The sequence below is a fragment of the Pyxicephalus adspersus genome, chromosome Z (genome assembly GCF_032062135.1).
Source record: "Pyxicephalus adspersus chromosome Z, UCB_Pads_2.0, whole genome shotgun sequence".
NCBI lineage: Eukaryota > Metazoa > Chordata > Amphibia > Anura > Pyxicephalidae > Pyxicephalus > Pyxicephalus adspersus.
The window spans coordinates 39,760,748-39,779,493 of record NC_092871.1 but is presented as its reverse complement, the minus strand read 5'-3'; the positions used below and the strand labels follow the sequence as shown (position 1 = coordinate 39,779,493).

Sequence of the window (18,746 nt, the reverse complement as noted above, 5' to 3'; positions counted from 1 at the left end):
AAATCTGACGTGTGTACGTAGCTTTACATACACTACCAACAATCGCCATACAATCACCTTTTCAAACAGTCACCTAGTAGCTTATATATTTGTTCTCTCAGTTGCACATTTTTTTTCATTTACTTCTTCACATGTGAAATACTTAACATTTGTTTGTTCAACAAAAGGCTCAGTGTGTTTTAGGTGCACAGGTGTAAATATGCAGCAAATAAGTATTTCAGTTAGCAGGTGGCTGTGCATACTAATAATTGTTTATTTTTTATTTGTAAACAGTTTGCAACGAGGTACCTAATGAACTTCATGGTCAACTTTAACCACCCGACTGTTAAACCCGACCTTGGTTCGGGTTTATCAATTTTGCAAAAATCGATAAACTCGAACTTTTCTCACTGTTTAAATCCCCTCACTTACCTGGTCCCCTCTGCGGTGATCCGTTCTGTTCCAGCGCCGATCGCTAAAAAAAAAATGCTCACCTTCTCCCCGCAGCTCCTCCGGACACGTCTTCTGTCTTCTTTCTTCATCCGGCGAGTGCAGTGACGATCACCGGGGTTTCCCGGTGATGTCGCTGCATGCGTTGGTGCATGCGGGAGGCGGGGTGGGGAATTCAAAATCCTTTGCATTGAACTCAATACAAAAAAGCTGTATTGAGTCCAATACAAAGAAATCCTTATAATATATATATAATTGTATTATATATATATATTATATAAGCTACTGTACAAGTACATTACATTATACACAATTTTTTTTTTTTAAACTTTTTTTTAAAGATTTTTTTTTTTACTTTTTATAAAAAAAATTTTATTATTAAATTTATAAAATTTTGGACATATTTCGGTGAGTTATGCGGTAATTCGGTGAATTATAAGTAATTATTGAGTTATTCGGTGAATTATAGCCTACAATCTAAAATACATTTCCATGCAAAAAAAATTACCACTTTTTGCATGGAAGTTTGGAAAGAATTAGAACACCCGGCGTTCGCGTACGCGTCCCTCTGCGATTCCTGATGATGTCCGTGCGTGCGCCCGTCGATGGGGATCGTAGCGGGAAATTCAAATATTTTGTATTGGATTCAATACAAAGTCCTGTATCCAATCCAATACAAAATAATACAAAATATATTTATGTGGTTTTGTCTATAGGTATGTGACGTTGGACTGTTGGACACTAGGCAGGTGTTTTAGAAAAATATATTACTATACAGTATACTGAGTGATTCCATTTTCAGTATTTTTCATTTATTTATGTATTCTTGTTTAAGCTGATTTTTGTGTCTTTAATTTTATTAAAAGTATTTTTTTTTTTTTACATGATTGTGTGTTTCAAACATTTTTTATACTCATGATATCTACTAGACCCTTGTTCGGACATATTTCTGTAAGTTACATGTCTACAATTTAAAAAAAAAAATTTCATGAAAAACAGTGTACCGCTTTTGGTACAGAAATCTAGACATCAGTGTAACGCTCAGGAGGTTAAGAAACGATATAATGTTGACAATACCGACCCCAATGGTTTTTTATTTTGTCACAACATAATCTAAATTATAGGATTACAATCCACGTATCCACTCCAGTTAGTGCATCCTAAAAGTGCGATGACACTTGTTTGTTATGATTTTTACAGCATCACAATTTCAAGGTAGCCACAAAATTGAGTCAAGAAGCAGACATTTCAGCTTCTCTGCTGCCCTCTAGTGTTTGGCCAGTTACATTCAAAACCACTAGCTAGAAGAGTAAAGCCTGATGTGTTTATGACTCCCTAAGCTATAGGGACAAAAGTTCAAATTATTTTTGTATATGGTGATATTCAGAGTATTTATCTGTAAAAGAAATCTGCACTTTACATAGAGATTTACACATGTGCTACTTTAGAACAGCAAAAATTCAGTCAGTCTTGTCAATTATGGATATTCTAGATTCCTGTTCTGTTGGTATTATTAAGAATAATGTTACTTTGCTTAGGTTCTATGATAATCAATATTTCTGGATGTGATGGTGTAAAACAGACATATAGCTATATGGGCAGCACGGTGGCTTGGAGTTCTCCCCGTGTTTGTGTGGGTGTCCTCTGGTTTCCTTCCACATTCCAAAACATGCAGTTAGGTAAATTGGCTTCCCCCAAAAAAATGACCTTAGAATATACTTTAGACATATGACAATGGTAGGGACATTAGATTGACATGAACTCTTTTAAGGGACAGTTAGGCTGGGTCTATATGAACATTTTTAAAAAAGCATGTACACGTTAATAATACTTTTTATATGTGTTTTGATGCACTTTTATTAGCGTTTGCCTTTAAAACGCTGAAAAACGTCTATGCCGCATTTTTCTGCGGTTTCCCGTTTTTAACACCTTTTTGTTTCAAGTGCCTAAAAACACAGGAAAATGCCATATTGAAATCAATGGAATCGTTTTCTCACGTTTTTGGGCGTTTTCCAGCGTTAACCCTGCGTTTTAATTTTTTAAACGTTGCAAGCAACGTTATAGATACCGGTTCTAAATGTGCCTTAAGGAAACGTCCTGATGTAGATTAGCCCATTGGAATGCATGGGAATTTCAAACATGGGCTTTTAAAGTCTCAGGTTTAACGCTGGGGAAATCGTCCGTGTAGACTAAGCATTAGTGATATGAATATGGACTTCATAAATCGCTGCGGAATATGTTGGCTGTATATAAATTCTGTATGTTCTAACATAGCTATGAATTGCTGAACTATGAGTTTGGAGCTTTATTATGATTATTGTCATTGCTAAAATGGTTTATGTTTCTCTGTAGATTTTACCGTTGTAGCTGGTTATCCCATTTTGGTAGAGGTCTATGAACCAAATATTCCAAGAGCGTTGGTGTTCCAGAAGATGATAAAGAAATGATAGCTGCACCAGAAATCCAAACAGACTTCAGTCTCCTCCAGTAAGTGTTTTTCTGTCAGCGTATTTGTTTAAAGAATTGAATTAAAATTTTCTCTTACAAAAGCACTGAATGGCTAATACTCAAAATTTTGGAATATGTAGAACTATTACTAGGAGATAGTCACAAACATTTGATCATATTTAAATCCTCCTCTAAATATTCTGCTAATATAATTGTTTTTGTTCAACTTTACAGTATATTTTATTTTGAACAAATTTCATAATATTTTCTTGAATGTTTCTTTTAAAGGCCCCTGGATCCATCTATTCATGATATGGGCCCACTTTCCTGTAATGCCCCACCCAGGTATGTTCTCTAAAATGTTATTGTAATACACAGGTGTGCATTCACCAAGATGTGATATGCTCTGCTTTCCTAGAAAGTAGTGAGTAGGGTACATCATCAACACCCAGGCAAACAAGTTAGAGGCTGTATTTGGCTCCATTCCTATTTGTGTAGACATTTTTTTGGAAATACATTTTCCAAGAGTCCTTTCCATGGGCTGAGATATGAAGAAGGAAAAGAGGGGTGGTCACTGGGCAAAAGATATTTATTTGTCAAACTGGCTATCTATGTGGCTTGTGTTAAGAAGTAATTACATTAGAACACAACTTAAAAATAAAGCTTTTTTTCTGTTCATCAAATTAGGAACCTCCCCACAGCTTGTGATAATAGGTGAGAAAAAGTCATGAGAAGGGAGAAAGTTTTAGGAATGCAAAGCAGATGGGGGGTGCTAATGTCAGCACAAAGGTTTGTAGTCCAGTGGGGGAAAACTTACACAGGCCTGACAAAACTACATGGCAAAATATCTCTAGACTTCTTTAATACTATGGATGGTTTTAATTTCATGGAACTTTCTTTTTAATGAGATTTAATGCCTTTTCTTCATAATATAGGGACCCAGAAACCCATTTCTCATCTGACACAGACTTTGATGACATCGAAGGTAAAGCTCAAAAGCAAAGCAAAGGAAAGGTATGTTGGAATGTAATTTTGCCTAATTAAGACATGTTAATAGACAGAAGACACATCCTAAATTACTGCTTTTTTTCTTTTTGTAGAAAGGCAAAAGGGTTGCCACAGAGAAAGGAAAAGGTTCTCTAAAATCTGGAGGCCCCAATTGGATGAATGGTCATCATCAACAAAATGGGGTAGAGAACATGATGCTCTTTGAAGTAGTTAAAATGGGCAAAAGTGCAATGCAGGTAATACAGTTTTAAATGTTTTCATTGTTGAAGCATTAATAAATTCGTACACATTTGCTTAGTGTGTAATAAAGAAGTAGAATAAATAGAAGTAGGTTTAAAAAATAAATTAATAACACTACAAACAAACTCTATATGCTTAACATAATTTTTTTCACAGCCCTTCTCTAGTTTGTAGACAGCAAAAAGACACACAGCAAAAGGTGAGCCATACAGTCCCTCCATTGCTGTGCATTCTTGGTGAATAGGCTAATTTATACACAAAGGTAATGTGCTTATGGTAGTGATATTGCCAGATGTATAGGGAGTCCCATATATCTGCATCCATGTAATAAGCTCCCGATAGGAGCTAGGGGGACTGGATGATTTTCATGATGCCTTATTCCTGGTTAAGGCATTGAGTTTTGAGCGCCGGAAGTCATTAACATTATACCTTTCTTTTGGAGATGTGAATGTTTTGTTTTCCAATCACATTCACAAAGTACAACATTAGTTTCTTGTCCTTTAACAGTGAGGGTTTTCTGTTCAAAGTTACTTCAAACCAAATCTTTGTTCCGCTTTGGATGTAGTCATTCATTTTTTCTTTTTTGTGTATTAAAGCTTAATTTCAAATATATTACCCTTTAATATGCTTTTGAAATCTTTAAAAAGGTTCTCTGTTTGATGATTTTTTTTTATCTCTTTGTAGTCTGTGGTTGATGACTGGATAGAAGCATATAAACACAACAGAGATGTAGCACTTCTTGATCTCATAAACTTTTTCATTCAGTGTTCTGGATGCAAAGGTATGATGTTTATGCTGTTTACCAGGAATTTTCGTCATCTGTAACATGCCATTTTAAGAATTCCAGGTTTGCTGGATCACCCAGGTTCATTGATGAAAGTGTATCCTTTCCAGCTTTAATAAATCATGCCTGATGTGTCGGCTAGAAGCTTATAAAATGTGTAATTTCTGTTTAATTGTGGCCTCTGTTTTGTCAATTTATTTGTTATGCTCTTTCACACCTGTGATAAAACTGTGGCTGGCAGCTACTGAGAATGGCAAACCACAGTGCTGGTAACCAGATTTGCATGCAGCTCTGTCCATGGTGCAAATCTTTTTGACCACCACTGTGTGGCTAAAAACGTCTTTATGCTTTTGACAATCGTGCTGTGATCTGCCGCAGATGCATGCAGCCACATTTGCGATGTTTTTCAACTTCTCAACTCACAGTTGAGCCCCTGGTAAAACATGAAATGGCTCATAATAATCTGTAATGTATCAGTATGTGTAATTGATAATATTTAAAAATTAGACAGCCTTTTTTAAAACATCCTTTCTTTTGTTAAACAGGTGTTGTCACTGGAGACATGTTTCGTCACATGCAAAATTCAGAAATTATCAGAAGAATGACTGAAGAATTTGATGAAGTATGTTTTTATTTTAAACTTTCTGTGCACTAGGCATGATGAACTTGGTCTAATAATTGACATCTTTGTTTCCACAGGATAGTGGAGATTACCCTTTAACAATGGCTGGTCCACAGTGGAAGAAATTTAAATTCAGTTTTTGTGAGTTCATTGGTGTTTTAGTGCGCCAATGTCAGTACAGCATAATATATGATGAGTACATGATGGACACAGTTATCTCTCTTCTCACTGGACTTTCTGATTCCCAAGTTCGAGCATTTCGACATACAAGTACATTAGCAGGTTTGTATTTACTTCTTTATCATGAGTTAGTTGGCCATCTTAGTTGTTTTTTTTAATAGAGTTAGGTTATCTATCTATAGATATAAAATCGGATGTAGGTACGTATGTATGTTGTATGTGTGCATGTATGTTCCACCATCACTCGAAAATGCATGGAGACATTTCAACCAAACTTGCTATACATATGACTGAGACTCATGTGAGTGCACCTGTCATCTTTGTACAGGGCTGTGCTATATGTCAGAGCTATATGTAGATGAAACGCATGGAGACATCTCAACCAAACCTGCTATGTTTCACCATCACTAGGAAATGCATCAACACATTTCAACCAAACTTGCTGGACATACAGTATGACTCAGAAACATGTGAGTGCAGCAGTCATCTTTTTGCAGCTCTGGGGGACATTAGAGTGTCAGCTCCTCTGTACAGATACCAATAGGACTGGTTCGGTGATCTCTGGTACAGCACTATGGTATATGTCAGAGCTATATGTATAATAATAGTGTGTGATTGTGGGGGGACTTTAGGGTGTCAGCTCCTCTGTACAGAGACTGATGGGTCTAGCTCAGTGTTTCATTGTATAGCACTATGGTATATGTCAGAGCTAAATAAATCTATATACATAAAATTGAACAGTTAGGTCCATAAATATTTGGACAGAGACATTTTTTTTTCTAATTTTGGCTCTGTACATTACCACAAACAATTTTAAATGAAACAACTTAGATGCAGTTGAACTGCAGACTTTCAGCTTTAATTCAGTGGGTTGAACAAAAAGATTGCATGAAAATGTGAGGAACTAAAGCCTTTTTTTTTACTCAATCACTTCATTTCAGGAGTTGAAAAGTAATTGGACAATTGACTCAAAGGCTATTTCATAGGCAGGTGTGGTCAATTCCTTTGTTATGTCATTATCAATTAAGCAGATAAAAGGCCTGGAGTTGATTTGGGGGGGGGGGGGGTGCTTGTATGTGGAAGATTTTGCTGTGAACAGAAAACATGCAGTCAAAGGAGCTCTCCATGCAGGTGAAACAAGCCATCCGTAACCAGCAAAAACAGAAAAAATCCAGCTGAGAAATTGCTACAATATTAGGGGAAGCAAAATCTTCAGTTTGGTACATCATGAGAGAAACAAAGCACTGAGGAACTCAGCAACGCCAAAAGACCTGGACTTCCACGGAGGACAACAGTGGTGGATGATCGCAGAATCATTTCCATGGTAAAGAGAAACCCCTTCTCAACAGCCAACCAAGTGAACAACACTCTCCAGGAAGTAGGAGTATCGATATCCAAGTCTACCATAAAGAGAAGACTGCATGAAAGTAAATACAGAGAGTGCACTGCAAGGTGCAAGACACTCATAAGCCTCAAGAATAGAAAGGCTAGATTGGACTTTGCTCAAAAACATCTAAAAAAGCCAGCACAGTTCTGGAAAAACATTCTTTGGACAGATGAAACCAAGATCAACCTTTACCAGAATGATGGCAAGAAAAAAGTATGGAGAAGGCATGGAACAGCTCATGATCCAAAGCATAGCACATCATCTGTAAAACATGGCGGAGGCAGTGTGATGGCTTGGGCGTGCATGGCTGCCAGTGGCACTGGGACACTAGTGTTTATCCATGATGTGACACAGGACAGAAGCAACCAAATGAATTCTGAGGTGTTCAGAGACATACTGTCTGCTCAAATCCAGGCAAATGCAGTCAAATTGATTGGCAGGCGTTTCATACTACAGATGGACAATGACCCAAAACATACAGCCAAAGCAACCAAGGAGTTTAAAAAAAGCAAAGAAGTTGAGAATGCATTTCACTTGTTGAAGACTAAACTTCAGATGGAAAGGCCCACAAACAAACAGCAACTGAAAGCCGCTGCAGTAAAGGTCTGGCAGAGCATTAAAAAGGAGGAAACCCAGCATCTGGTCTGTCCATGAGTTCAAGACTACAGGCTGTCATTGCCTGCAAAGGGTTTTCAACCAAGTATTAGAAATGAACATTTTATTTTCAGCTTTTCAATTTGTCCAATTACTTTTGAGCCACAGAAATGAAGAGATTGTGTTAAAAAAAGGTTTTAGGTCCTCACATTTTTATGCAATCTTTTTGTTCAACCCACTGAATTAAAGCTGAAAGTCTACAGTTCAACTCCATCTGAGTTGTTTATGTAAAATTAATTGTAGTAATGTACAGAGTTGTCTCTGTCCAAATATTTATGGACCTAACTGTATGTGTGTATTTGAAAACACATGGAGATATTTAAACCAAAATTGCTAGACATACTGTATGACTCAGACTCATGTGACTGCACTGCTAGTCACTGATAGTGTGCCTTTTGCCTATATATTTACATACTTTTTTTGGACTCTTACAAATTTCTGGCCTGTAATAATGCCTTCCAGAAAACGTAAGGCAATTGGCTGAGTGCAAAAAAATGAAACAACACCATAGACAAGAAAATCACTATAGCTTTATTTGATTCTTTTTCCTGTATAATATAAGATTGCAATGAATAAATACCAGGGCAACGCCGGATAATCAGCTAGTGTGTGTGTGTGTGTATGTATGTATGTATGTATATATATTACTAGGTCTTATTTTCGGGGTAGGTCTTATATTAGGGCAGGTTGGGGGGAAAAGTGCTAGGTCTTATTTTCGGGGAAACACGATATGTGTGTATGTTCCACCAGCACTCGAAGACGCATGTACACATTTCAACCAAACTTGCTATACATATGACTGAGACTCATGTGAGTGCATCAGACATCTTTGTACAGCGCTGTGCTATAACACAACACATTTTAACCAAACTCGCTAGACATTTGACTCATGTGAGTGCACCGCTAATCTTGGTAAAGCGTTGTGCTATATGTCAGAGCTATATTTGTATGTATGTTTGTATGTTTGTGTTAAATATATAGATGTGTGTATGTGATCACTAGAAAACACGTGGAGTCATTTCAACCAAACTTGCTATGTTCCACCATCCCTCCGAAACGAGACAAACTCTTTGGTGACAGCTGTCTTAACAAAGCCTTTTTAAAGGCCACTGTATGATCATTTAAATCTGCATTTCAGCATTAGATTCTTCTCTCTACATTCCCTTACAAGGTGGTTTATCTTGTAACCAACACATATGTGGAACAAGTGTCTGAGCTGCTGGCAGCCGTATTTTGCTGATGGCTTTGTTTTTGCCAAAATCATTTTTTTGTTTTAGCAGAGGATCAAGGTGTGATGTTAAGGCACAGAGCATCCCTCCTTCTTAAAGTTGTTTCTTCTATTCACCTTAACCAGGACAATGTTCCTCTGCTTGTCTGACCAGCTCCAGTCTTCCAAAAGAAAAGTAATTGTAGTTTACAGCTGTTCAGCTGGAAGCATTTGTTCCTGATATTTGCAAGACTGCCTCATGTCTTCTGTTCACACTTTTTTCAACCAGGTGGATGAGTCCGCAGTCTACTTCAGCCTGTAAGGTTTTTCAGGCAGCTCCAGAAAGTCCTCATTTTCTGTTGTTTTTCTTGGGTCCATAAATGATTGTTTGCCTTGGTGCCCACTCTGCCTAAAGCAGAATGTCTGCTTTTTGGACATCTCCAAAAATTAAAGTGGAATTACAAATTAAAAAAAAAACTTTAGAAAAAGTACCTGAAATGGTTAAAATAAACAGGTTTCACTTTTTCACTGTTCTCATGCAGTACTGTACTTGTGCCTTCAGAAATCCTTACTTGTATATTATTCACAGTACTACTACATCTCTTTATTGTTATGTAATTTGTTACCTAAAATATATAATTTTATGCATTTTTTACCAATTCTTGTAGCAATGAAGTTAATGACAGCCTTAGTTAATGTCGCCCTAAACTTGAGTATCAACATGGACAATACCCAAAGGCAGTATGAGGCAGAGAGAAACAAGATGATTGGAAAGAGAGCCAATGACAGACTGGAACTTTTACTGCAGAAAAGAAAGGAGGTTAGTAAAAAATGAGTGCTTAATGTTTTTTGGGGGAAGGTGAAAACAAGCTAAATGGTTTGCAACAACTTAGAACAGGTGTTGGATAAGGGTATCTGACTTTACTTGATCTGCATATTTGTCCTGATTAATTGACTAGAATAAAGATAAAGTTTGTCCTAAAGAAAAATTAAGTTAGAGTGGTCAAATACATTACCTTGCCTTGTCGTGCCAGCTCATAACATCAGTAACTACCCCCCGCTCAAAGTAAATCGCTCTTAGCAACCTAACCTCCCACTCAGTATGCATTCTTTCTGGCACCCTTACTACTCATTAGCTTCACATCCCTTCCCTGATGGCCACCTCAGTCCCTGCTCACAGCTTTACCCTCCTGGTCATCTTACCCCTCCAGGCATGATCTCTTTGCATCCCACAGTAACTGCTCACAGTACGTCCCAAACAACATCAAGAATGAATTCTTCGCTGAAGGTTCCTGCACTGATACCATGACCACCTCCTCTATTCCTGTTGCAAACGGTACCTCCACTCCCTTAGTGTCCTATCCCCTGCTTCTATAGAACACTACTGACACACTGTATTGTGCCCTGACAATCCGCAAAGCTTCACAAATTTACACATTCTAGTTATATGAACTTTTGCTAGTTTATGCTATTGTAAAACTTGTACTTCCTCCTGTACAGCTGCAAGAAAACCAGGATGAGATAGAAAACATGATGAATGCAATTTTCAAAGGAGTGTTTGTACATAGATACCGGTATGTTATGTAAGGCATATAAACATATAAAATACTACTGTTATGTTTTGCTTTGCAATTCCTGATGTTTATGTCTTTTTCAGGGATGCTATTGCTGAAATTAGAGCTATATGCATAGAAGAGATTGGTGTTTGGATGAAAATGTACAGTGATGCCTTCTTAAATGACAGCTATTTAAAATATGTTGGTTGGACAATGCATGATAAGGTAAGCAGTGGTTTCTGTGGATTAGGATTATGCTTTGCTTTTGCTCATTGCCTACCTTTATGTTAGTTCTGATATGTGGGAGTACATGGTTGATAGGCTAGCCCAGGGGTCTGCAACCTGCGGCTCACGAGCCACATGCGGCTCTTTAGATGTGAAGCTGCGGCTCTTTAATTCAGTCTGTCGGAAGTTATTCTATCTCTCAGCCTGGCTTTTGTAAGTAAATGTTTACTTGTTTTAATTTTTTACTTAAATAATAGGTAATTATCTAATAATGCCATATATATATTATCTAATGTGTTGTGAAAAACACTACTTATATATGAATAAATAGATATTTTTTCTTATAAAATAAAATAAATAGATTAGTTTTTTTATCAAAAAACTTTATTTATGCGAGTACTATTTATTGTTGGCAAGAAAAAATTTTGCGGCACTTTAAAAACTTTGAGATTTTGTAAATTGTAATTTTTGGCTCTTTCGACTCAAAAGGTTGCTGACCCCTGGGCTAGCCAGATAGAAATAGAAGGGTCCAATGTTCAAAAATACTTGGAGAAATATTAATGCAACTCTGGATGGCAATAAATGTTGTGACATTGCATAAAGTTACTAAATCCATTTAAATACTATTAGAAATATTAATAGCGTGTGACTTCTTCTTTTGACCAAATTATGTTCTTTTATATTTTTGCCCCTTTTGTATATAATTGTATATAAATATTAGACTTGTTTTTTTTTTTTGTTTTTTTTTTTTTTAGCAAGGAGAAGTTCGACTTAAATGTCTTACAGCGCTGCAAGGCCTCTATTACAACAGAGAGCTAAATTCAAAACTAGAGCTATTCACTAGTCGTTTCAAGGTATTTATTTATTTATTTTTTATTTTTTTTACTTTTTTTTTGTTTTATATTCTTAAGTCTGTATATCTGATGGAATCCTTATCTCTTGCAGGATAGAATTGTATCAATGACTCTTGATAAGGAGTATGATGTAGCAGTACAGGCAATAAAGCTCCTAACACTTGTTTTACAGTAAGTAATTTTATTTAACTTGGTACCCCCCCCCTCCCCCACTCCTTTTTAGACAATAATTTTCAGTCTTCCCATGATTCTGTGCATTGAAAATGAAAATGAAATCTGAACTAGAACCTGTGAGATTAGACAATTAATAACTTACCTTGAATAAGTATGTTGTAGTTTAGAAATTTGAAACTTCATTAGGTGCTCTGCTTGTTCAAGTCAGTAGCTCTAGATACTGGCCAAAGAGCTCTTCTGACTAAAACCAAAGTGAAGTCTTGGAGGGCTGTATGCAAGTATACTAGATTTTTTTTAAAGAGGGCTCATTTATTTGTTGTGGTTTGTATTGATAATGTATTTAACACTGTCCATCTGAGCTGCACATGCTCAGCTAAATGAATCCCAATAAACAGCAGCAAGCTTTTTCTGTAAATACAAGTGACCAGTGACATCACCCATACACCTGTCCTCATGCATGTAGTCTTTATTAATATATTTTCTTTCTTCAGCTGTATGTTACACTGAGTTTTTTATTTTTTTTTTGTAGAAGTAGCGATGAAGTTCTTACGGCTGAGGACTGTGAAAATGTTTACCACTTAGTGTATTCTGCACATCGGCCTGTAGCTGTTGCAGCAGGGGAATTTCTGTACAAAAAGTAAGTTATGGAGAAGAGTTTGATAAAAACTACAGACATGACTGAGTCAGCCTTTTCATATATGTATCCTATTTATTAAAGTGTTTGTCAGGACAGTGCAGGACATTTCCTGCAGTATGGTTTTTCTTCTTTTTTTATGTGTTTAAAGACCCCCACATGTACAAAAAAATTATCTGTCAGAAGTAATCACCTCCTATGTCTTGTGAGCTGAAGGAGAGGCAAGAATTAATAATGGCTTAGCAGGGGTTAAATAGGTATACATTTTAATATGTAGTATTAACTATGATCTTTTAAAAAGAGTCACTAAAAGCAGTGCATGCATATACACATGGGTCTCAAGCCAATTGAATTTACTGTAGCTGTAATGTCAAATGGGTAAAATCTAGGTTACTTGTGTGTCTTTTTGTATAGGAAATCTTGTTTCTGACAAATTGCTTAATAAAAAAAAGATGTTTTACTTGTTACTTTTAGTTTATTTCCCCCAGTTTTAAACTTTTGAAAATAAACTAAAAAACATTAACTTTCAGGTTAGTATAATTTTTTTGTCTTTTGCAAATTAAGATATGAATACTTTCCTTGTGCATTGAAAATAGTCTCATGTGATGTGATTTTTTAATGTGCATAATGAAGCTTAGTGAATAGTTGAATTTGTATATTTTCTAGATTGTTCAGCTGTCGGGAGCCTGAGGATGATGGAATTTTAAAACGAAGGGGAAGGCTTAGCCCAAATGCGAATCTTGTCAAGACATTGGTCTTTTTCTTTTTAGAGAGCGAGGTACTCTTATGTTTGTTATGCTTACTGCCATACAACTTCGTAGTCTTATTTCTGGATGTTATGCCATTTCAAAATCGGACCAGACAAGTTTTTTTTCTTGTCTGGTCACTTGAGTTGATTTTGAGGCCTAAACTTTTTCATTTTACTAGGATATAAAATGCATTCTTTTTAAAATGAAGTGGAGACCAAAAACTGCTGGATGACTTTGAAAGTGCACACCTAAAGACATTTGCCTTGAGCAAGGGTTCTAGCTGCAGGCAAGGGTAACTCTGTGAAAGGTTAAGTAGGTGGTAGTTTGCTAAAGTAGATGTTGTCCGTCAAGTTTCACAGATCTTGGTCATAGCTATAATCCAGAGTCACAGTTTAACATTGCCTGACAGCTTAGTTATCCTGTACCACTGAGCTGTGTTAATGGGTTTTGCACTAATTTTAAAATGGCATTTAACATTAAATCTACTTTTGTAATAATAGGTACCGTGTTTCCCCGAAAGTAAGACCTACCCCGAAAATAAGACCTAGCACTTTTCCCCCCAAAAAAAAGTATATAAGACCTACCCTGAAAATAAGACCTAGTGTGTTTTTGGAAGCCCAAAAAAATATAAGACAGTGTCTTATTTTCGGGGAAACACGGTAATAGGTGTCTTTTTGTCATTTGCATACTTTGAAATGTTTGTTCTGTGCCTAAAAGGCAAATCCATTTGCACCTATTTCTTTTAATAATTGAAGGTATGTGCTTTATTTCATTTATAGCTGCATGAACATGCTGCATACCTTGTAGACAGCATGTGGGACTGTGCCACAGAGTTGCTAAAAGATTGGGAGTGCATGAATAGTTTGCTGTTGGATGACCCTTTAAATGGCGAGGAACGTAAGTATTTTTCATTTGACACTCTTTTGACATACCTTTCATTTTGAAGGTATTTTTGATTGATCTGTTGTGGAACAGTTGTTAGAGATTCCATAATTAGATGAAGATCCACACAACACAAAACCTTGGCTTAATAGAAAGTGCATAGGAATAAGGGGGAAAAAATTGTGTGTTTTTTCTTGTAAAGGCCTGATATAAGTAGGTCATTCTTTGCTTAATAGAGGAGCCAACATAATTATGTTTAAATGTGGCCCACTGTGCAGCCTTAGGCCCTTCTTTTCATTCTCCTTTTCTCTTAAAGCAGAAGTAAACCCTCCCCAAAAAAACACTTACCTTCAATCTCGCAGATCAATCTATCCATCGGGAGGTTTCTTCCATCGGATCCCGCGTCATCTTGGTATCCATCTTAGGCTCAGGACAGAGGGAGTGACAAACGCCGCAATCTTTTCCTCTCTTCATCTGGGTTTTTTTTCTTCTGTCACCTGATCTCACACTGTGCAGGCGTAGGATTGGGTGACGTAGATTCGGAATAAAGGCTCCTGTTGGTAAAAGGACTCCTCCTCGCATCTCGGGCATGTGCTGAAAAAGCAGCGAAAAGCCTCCCGGAATGCATGACGTAAGCATCCGGGAGGCTCTGCGCTCCTATTCATTTTTGATCGCCTAGGCCAGAAGTAGGCAAACTGGCCTTTGGGCTGGATACGGCCTAGTCAGTATTCCAGTCCGGCCTAACTCTCCCCTAGTTATTTATTGTTAGATCCGGCCTAATTGAATTGTCGCGCTATCGCAAGCTTTCACAATATCATCGTGTTCCCGCACAGTAACCCCAATTACTATTCTTAAAGAGCTAACACGCAGCTACCAGTCTCGGGAGATTGACCTGGAACGTTGTGTCTTCATCCTTGAATGAATTGACGATTTATTCTTCATCCAACGCGGCAACAAAGCCCTGTGTTTATTGTGCAACGATACCAACAGCACTTTTAAGTGGTCAAATCTCAAGGGGCATTTCAATGCTAAGCACCCGCACACGTACAGAGACTACACTGCGGAAGACTGAGGGTGCTCGCGCTCGCTTGCAGTCACGGTTGGAAAAAACCTTTCCTTGGACACATTGTTTCTTCTTGCCTAGTGTGCCTTCTTAACCTCCTGAAATAGCCTAGTAGTCCAAAAAGTTTGCCGACCCCTGGCCTACGCAATCGAGAATTAAGGGGGCGGTACTGCACCTATTGAATCACTGACCTGGAAGAAACTGTATATGCTTCATGAAGTAACATCTCCTAAACGGGCACACAGGCAAAACAAAAATTGGAACGGCAAACATTTTTGTTAGAACCAAAAAAGAATTTGACATCACTTAGTTTACTGTTGTGACTGTATTATATATAGCAGTGCATCCTATATACATTTTACATTTTATGTTGGTTCTGTGCTTTCAGGAGATAATGATTTGGCTTAGTGAATATGTAGAATATTTGCCTTTGCATATGAGAACCTGGTAAATATGCCTTGGTCTTTTCAGGAGGAAGCTCATCCACCAAAGCTGCTGGGTGTACTTTAACCCCCCCTAGCGGTAATCCCGAGACTGACTCGGGGTGGCTTTTACATGCAAAAGCGTCACACTCGGGGTAACTTTAGGAGCCCCCCTTACCTTAACCCCGCGCTCCAGCAGCGATCGGATGGTCCTGCTGTGATGCTGGGGCGCCGGTCAGTCGAGGGGCGTGGCCGGGCGGGAAATTTAAAAGCAGATTACTGAGTAATCTGCTTTTAAATACCACCCGGGTCCCGGCCATGCCACTGCCCGCATCAGGACTTCTGCATTGTGCTTCACATCTCACTGCAGATGCCAGCAGCATAGAAAATTCGGGGGGTGGTCACCGCCGGAATTTGCTATTGCTGCTGGCATCTGCAGTGAGATGTGAAGCACAATGCAGAAGTCCTGCATTGTGCTTTGCATCTCTCTGGAGATGCAGAGCAGCAGCGCCTGTGTGAGGCAGGGTGGGACATCTCCACTCACATCACCCCGGAGGATGAGTCATGTGATGTGAGTGGTGATGTATGGGGGTGTGTCAGGGAGGGAAATTTAAAAACAGATTACAATGGTTTTTACAGTACAAAAACACCACACAACATGAAATAAAAATAAAAGTACATTTTTAATTTTATATTTTAGTTTAAGATTACATTGTTGTCTATTATTTCATTATTTTTTAAAATTATTATTTATAATTATGTATTATATTATAATTTATTAATATAATATATTAAATAAATATATTTATCATACTGGGAGTTAATCCTAAGAATTACAGGCCCACAATATAAACAAAAACTTCTATGCAAAAAAAATAGAATCACTTTTTGCATCAAAAAACTGACAAAATTAGAACGCTAGGGGGGTTAATAGGGCTACAATGGTATTTTCTAGCCATTCAAACCTGCCACCTAACAGGGATGTCTATCAGTTTACCTTTCATTTTTTTATATGTGACCTGTGATTTTCTTTTTTATAGCACTCACAGATCGGCAAGAGAGTGCATTAATTGAAATCATGCTTTGTACAATTCGACAAGCCGCTGAATGCCATCCTCCTGTTGGTAGAGGAACTGGAAAAAGGGTACATATTTATGATTTTATTTTTATTTATTTTTTTACCATGTTTTTTTTTTTAAGTATTTAAACAAAATAACAAAAAGATATTGCAGCTTACAAGAATTTAGCTGTGGTGGCTACATTAGTTTTTTCAGTTGTATTTCCTTTTTTACCTTTCTGTAACACCTCCTAGATCTAGTGTTTTAACGCTGACAACTGTTCAGTAACTGTAAATACGATGCTTGCTACTGATTTGGACTTCACTTTTTCTTATTTGGATTACTTGTCCAACAACTAAAATTTCTGTATTGTAATTAGGAAAAGGTCTGGCTAAAGCTACGTACACACGGCAGATTTTTATCGCCCGATAATCGGCATCGGCCAATTATCGGGCGAAAATCTTCCGTGTGTACAGTCGGTGTCGTCCATTTTTTTTTTTTTTTTTTATAGGTGTTGACTGCAAAAGAAAAGAAAACCCAATTAGATGACAAAACAAGACTTACGGAGCTCTTTGCTGTATCTCTTCCCCAGCTGTTAGCAAAAGTATGTACTTTGGTTATGTGTCTTCAGTACATTTCTACTTCTGAACATCGATTTTTAAATAGTTTATCAGTGAAAAAATAATCTAAATCTAAGTCTGAGTCTAAATAATAAATTACCTATGTCACATATTTTGTATTCTTACACCTACATTGTTTTATTTTAAGTTTACCCTCTGCTGTATTGCTTAGTCTTGATTCTTGTAAGTAGTACTTAGATTTCACCCAGAACTAAGTGTATGGAATTGGCATTATTACTTTTTTGCAACTGAGCACTAAAAAGGGACATGTTTACCCCCTCTGCTTCACAAAATAAATAAAGTGGTAATCAGAGTCCTGGGGAAAGTATGAAGAAAGTATTGAATTTAATGATTTGCTAAACCCAGTACATTATTTTCACTGGCACATCCGTTTAGCTTTTGTGCCTCCACAGTCAGGGATATTTCCACACAGCATATTAGAAGCTAGTTCATAGTCTAAGTACATAAAACAAGTTGCCACATATTTTATAAAATGAAGGCAAGTATTTTATTTGTACTTTGTTTTACATTGTTAATATAAGTGACCTTGATATACATTTTGTTTAGTTTTCCATGCATTGCTATGATTTCTGTTAAAACCACACCAAACAGCTACAAGTCTGTTCGTGCAGCTGAACGTAAGTGGAGGAAATCTCAGCGCTGACTTCATGGACTACAAAGCCAAGCTTACTAATGACTTCCTTACTCATAACCTCATCACAAGCACGGATACAAGACTTCTCTAGAGCTGCCCTGACTCTCTGGAATGGTCTCACTCGCCCTATTCAGCTTCCTCCTACTTTGTGTTCATTTAAAAGCGCGGTCAAAATACATTTTTTCAAACTTGCCTACCCGTCTTCTTCTGTCTTTTGAAACCACCACTACATATCTCCCATCCTATTGTGTGTGAAATTCCCCCACCTACTAGATTGTAAGCTCTTCGGGGCAGGGTTCTCTCTTCCTGTATCACTGTCTGTATTAGTCTGTCATTTGCAATCCCTATTTAATGTACAGCGCTGCGTAATATGTTGGCGCTATACAAATCCTGTTTAACATTAATATTAATAATAAAACACAAACTTTTTTTGTTTACTAGTATTCAGTAGATGCAGAGAAACTCACAAATCTTCTGCAGCTGCCACAGTATTTTGACTTGGAAATTTATACAACAGGGCGTTTGGAAAAGGTAACTTTGATAAGAACAGATATATTATCCATGATATCTGCCCAAGAGTTGCCATAATTGGTTAATTGTAACTTTTTTTCCCCAAGCATTTAGAGGCATTATTGCGACAGATTCGTAACATTGTAGAAAAGCATACAGACACAGATGTTTTAGAAGCGTGTTCCAAAACCTACCATGCACTTTGCAATGAAGAGTTTACAATATTTAACAGAGTAGACATTGCGAAGAGTCAGTTAATTGATGAACTGGCAGATAAATTCAATCGGCTTCTCGAGGATTTCCTCCAAGAGGTTAGTGGGATTTCAAAACTGTCAACTTCTATATTCAATTAGCTGTTTATTATTTATAGATCCTAAAATATGGT

General features: G+C 37.2%; 1 protein-coding gene across 1 annotated transcript in view; it reads left to right on the top strand.

Annotated features, from left to right (window-relative positions):
- The window catches only part of STAG2 (STAG2 cohesin complex component), a 47,795-nt gene that overhangs the window by 16,720 nt on the left and 12,329 nt on the right, over window positions 1-18,746 (top strand). The window contains exons 2-20 of the mRNA XM_072430866.1: window positions 2,782-2,916; window positions 3,166-3,222; window positions 3,813-3,891; window positions 3,978-4,121; window positions 4,810-4,906; window positions 5,455-5,531; window positions 5,609-5,813; window positions 9,628-9,779; window positions 10,460-10,533; window positions 10,617-10,740; window positions 11,496-11,594; window positions 11,686-11,765; window positions 12,298-12,405; window positions 13,069-13,180; window positions 13,931-14,048; window positions 16,559-16,662; window positions 17,088-17,180; window positions 18,293-18,382; window positions 18,469-18,672. Of these exons, the coding sequence (XP_072286967.1) occupies window positions 2,873-2,916; window positions 3,166-3,222; window positions 3,813-3,891; window positions 3,978-4,121; window positions 4,810-4,906; window positions 5,455-5,531; window positions 5,609-5,813; window positions 9,628-9,779; window positions 10,460-10,533; window positions 10,617-10,740; window positions 11,496-11,594; window positions 11,686-11,765; window positions 12,298-12,405; window positions 13,069-13,180; window positions 13,931-14,048; window positions 16,559-16,662; window positions 17,088-17,180; window positions 18,293-18,382; window positions 18,469-18,672 (2,061 nt within the window). The 5' untranslated portion in view covers window positions 2,782-2,872. The remainder of the gene's footprint in view (window positions 1-2,781; window positions 2,917-3,165; window positions 3,223-3,812; window positions 3,892-3,977; window positions 4,122-4,809; window positions 4,907-5,454; window positions 5,532-5,608; window positions 5,814-9,627; window positions 9,780-10,459; window positions 10,534-10,616; window positions 10,741-11,495; window positions 11,595-11,685; window positions 11,766-12,297; window positions 12,406-13,068; window positions 13,181-13,930; window positions 14,049-16,558; window positions 16,663-17,087; window positions 17,181-18,292; window positions 18,383-18,468; window positions 18,673-18,746) is intronic.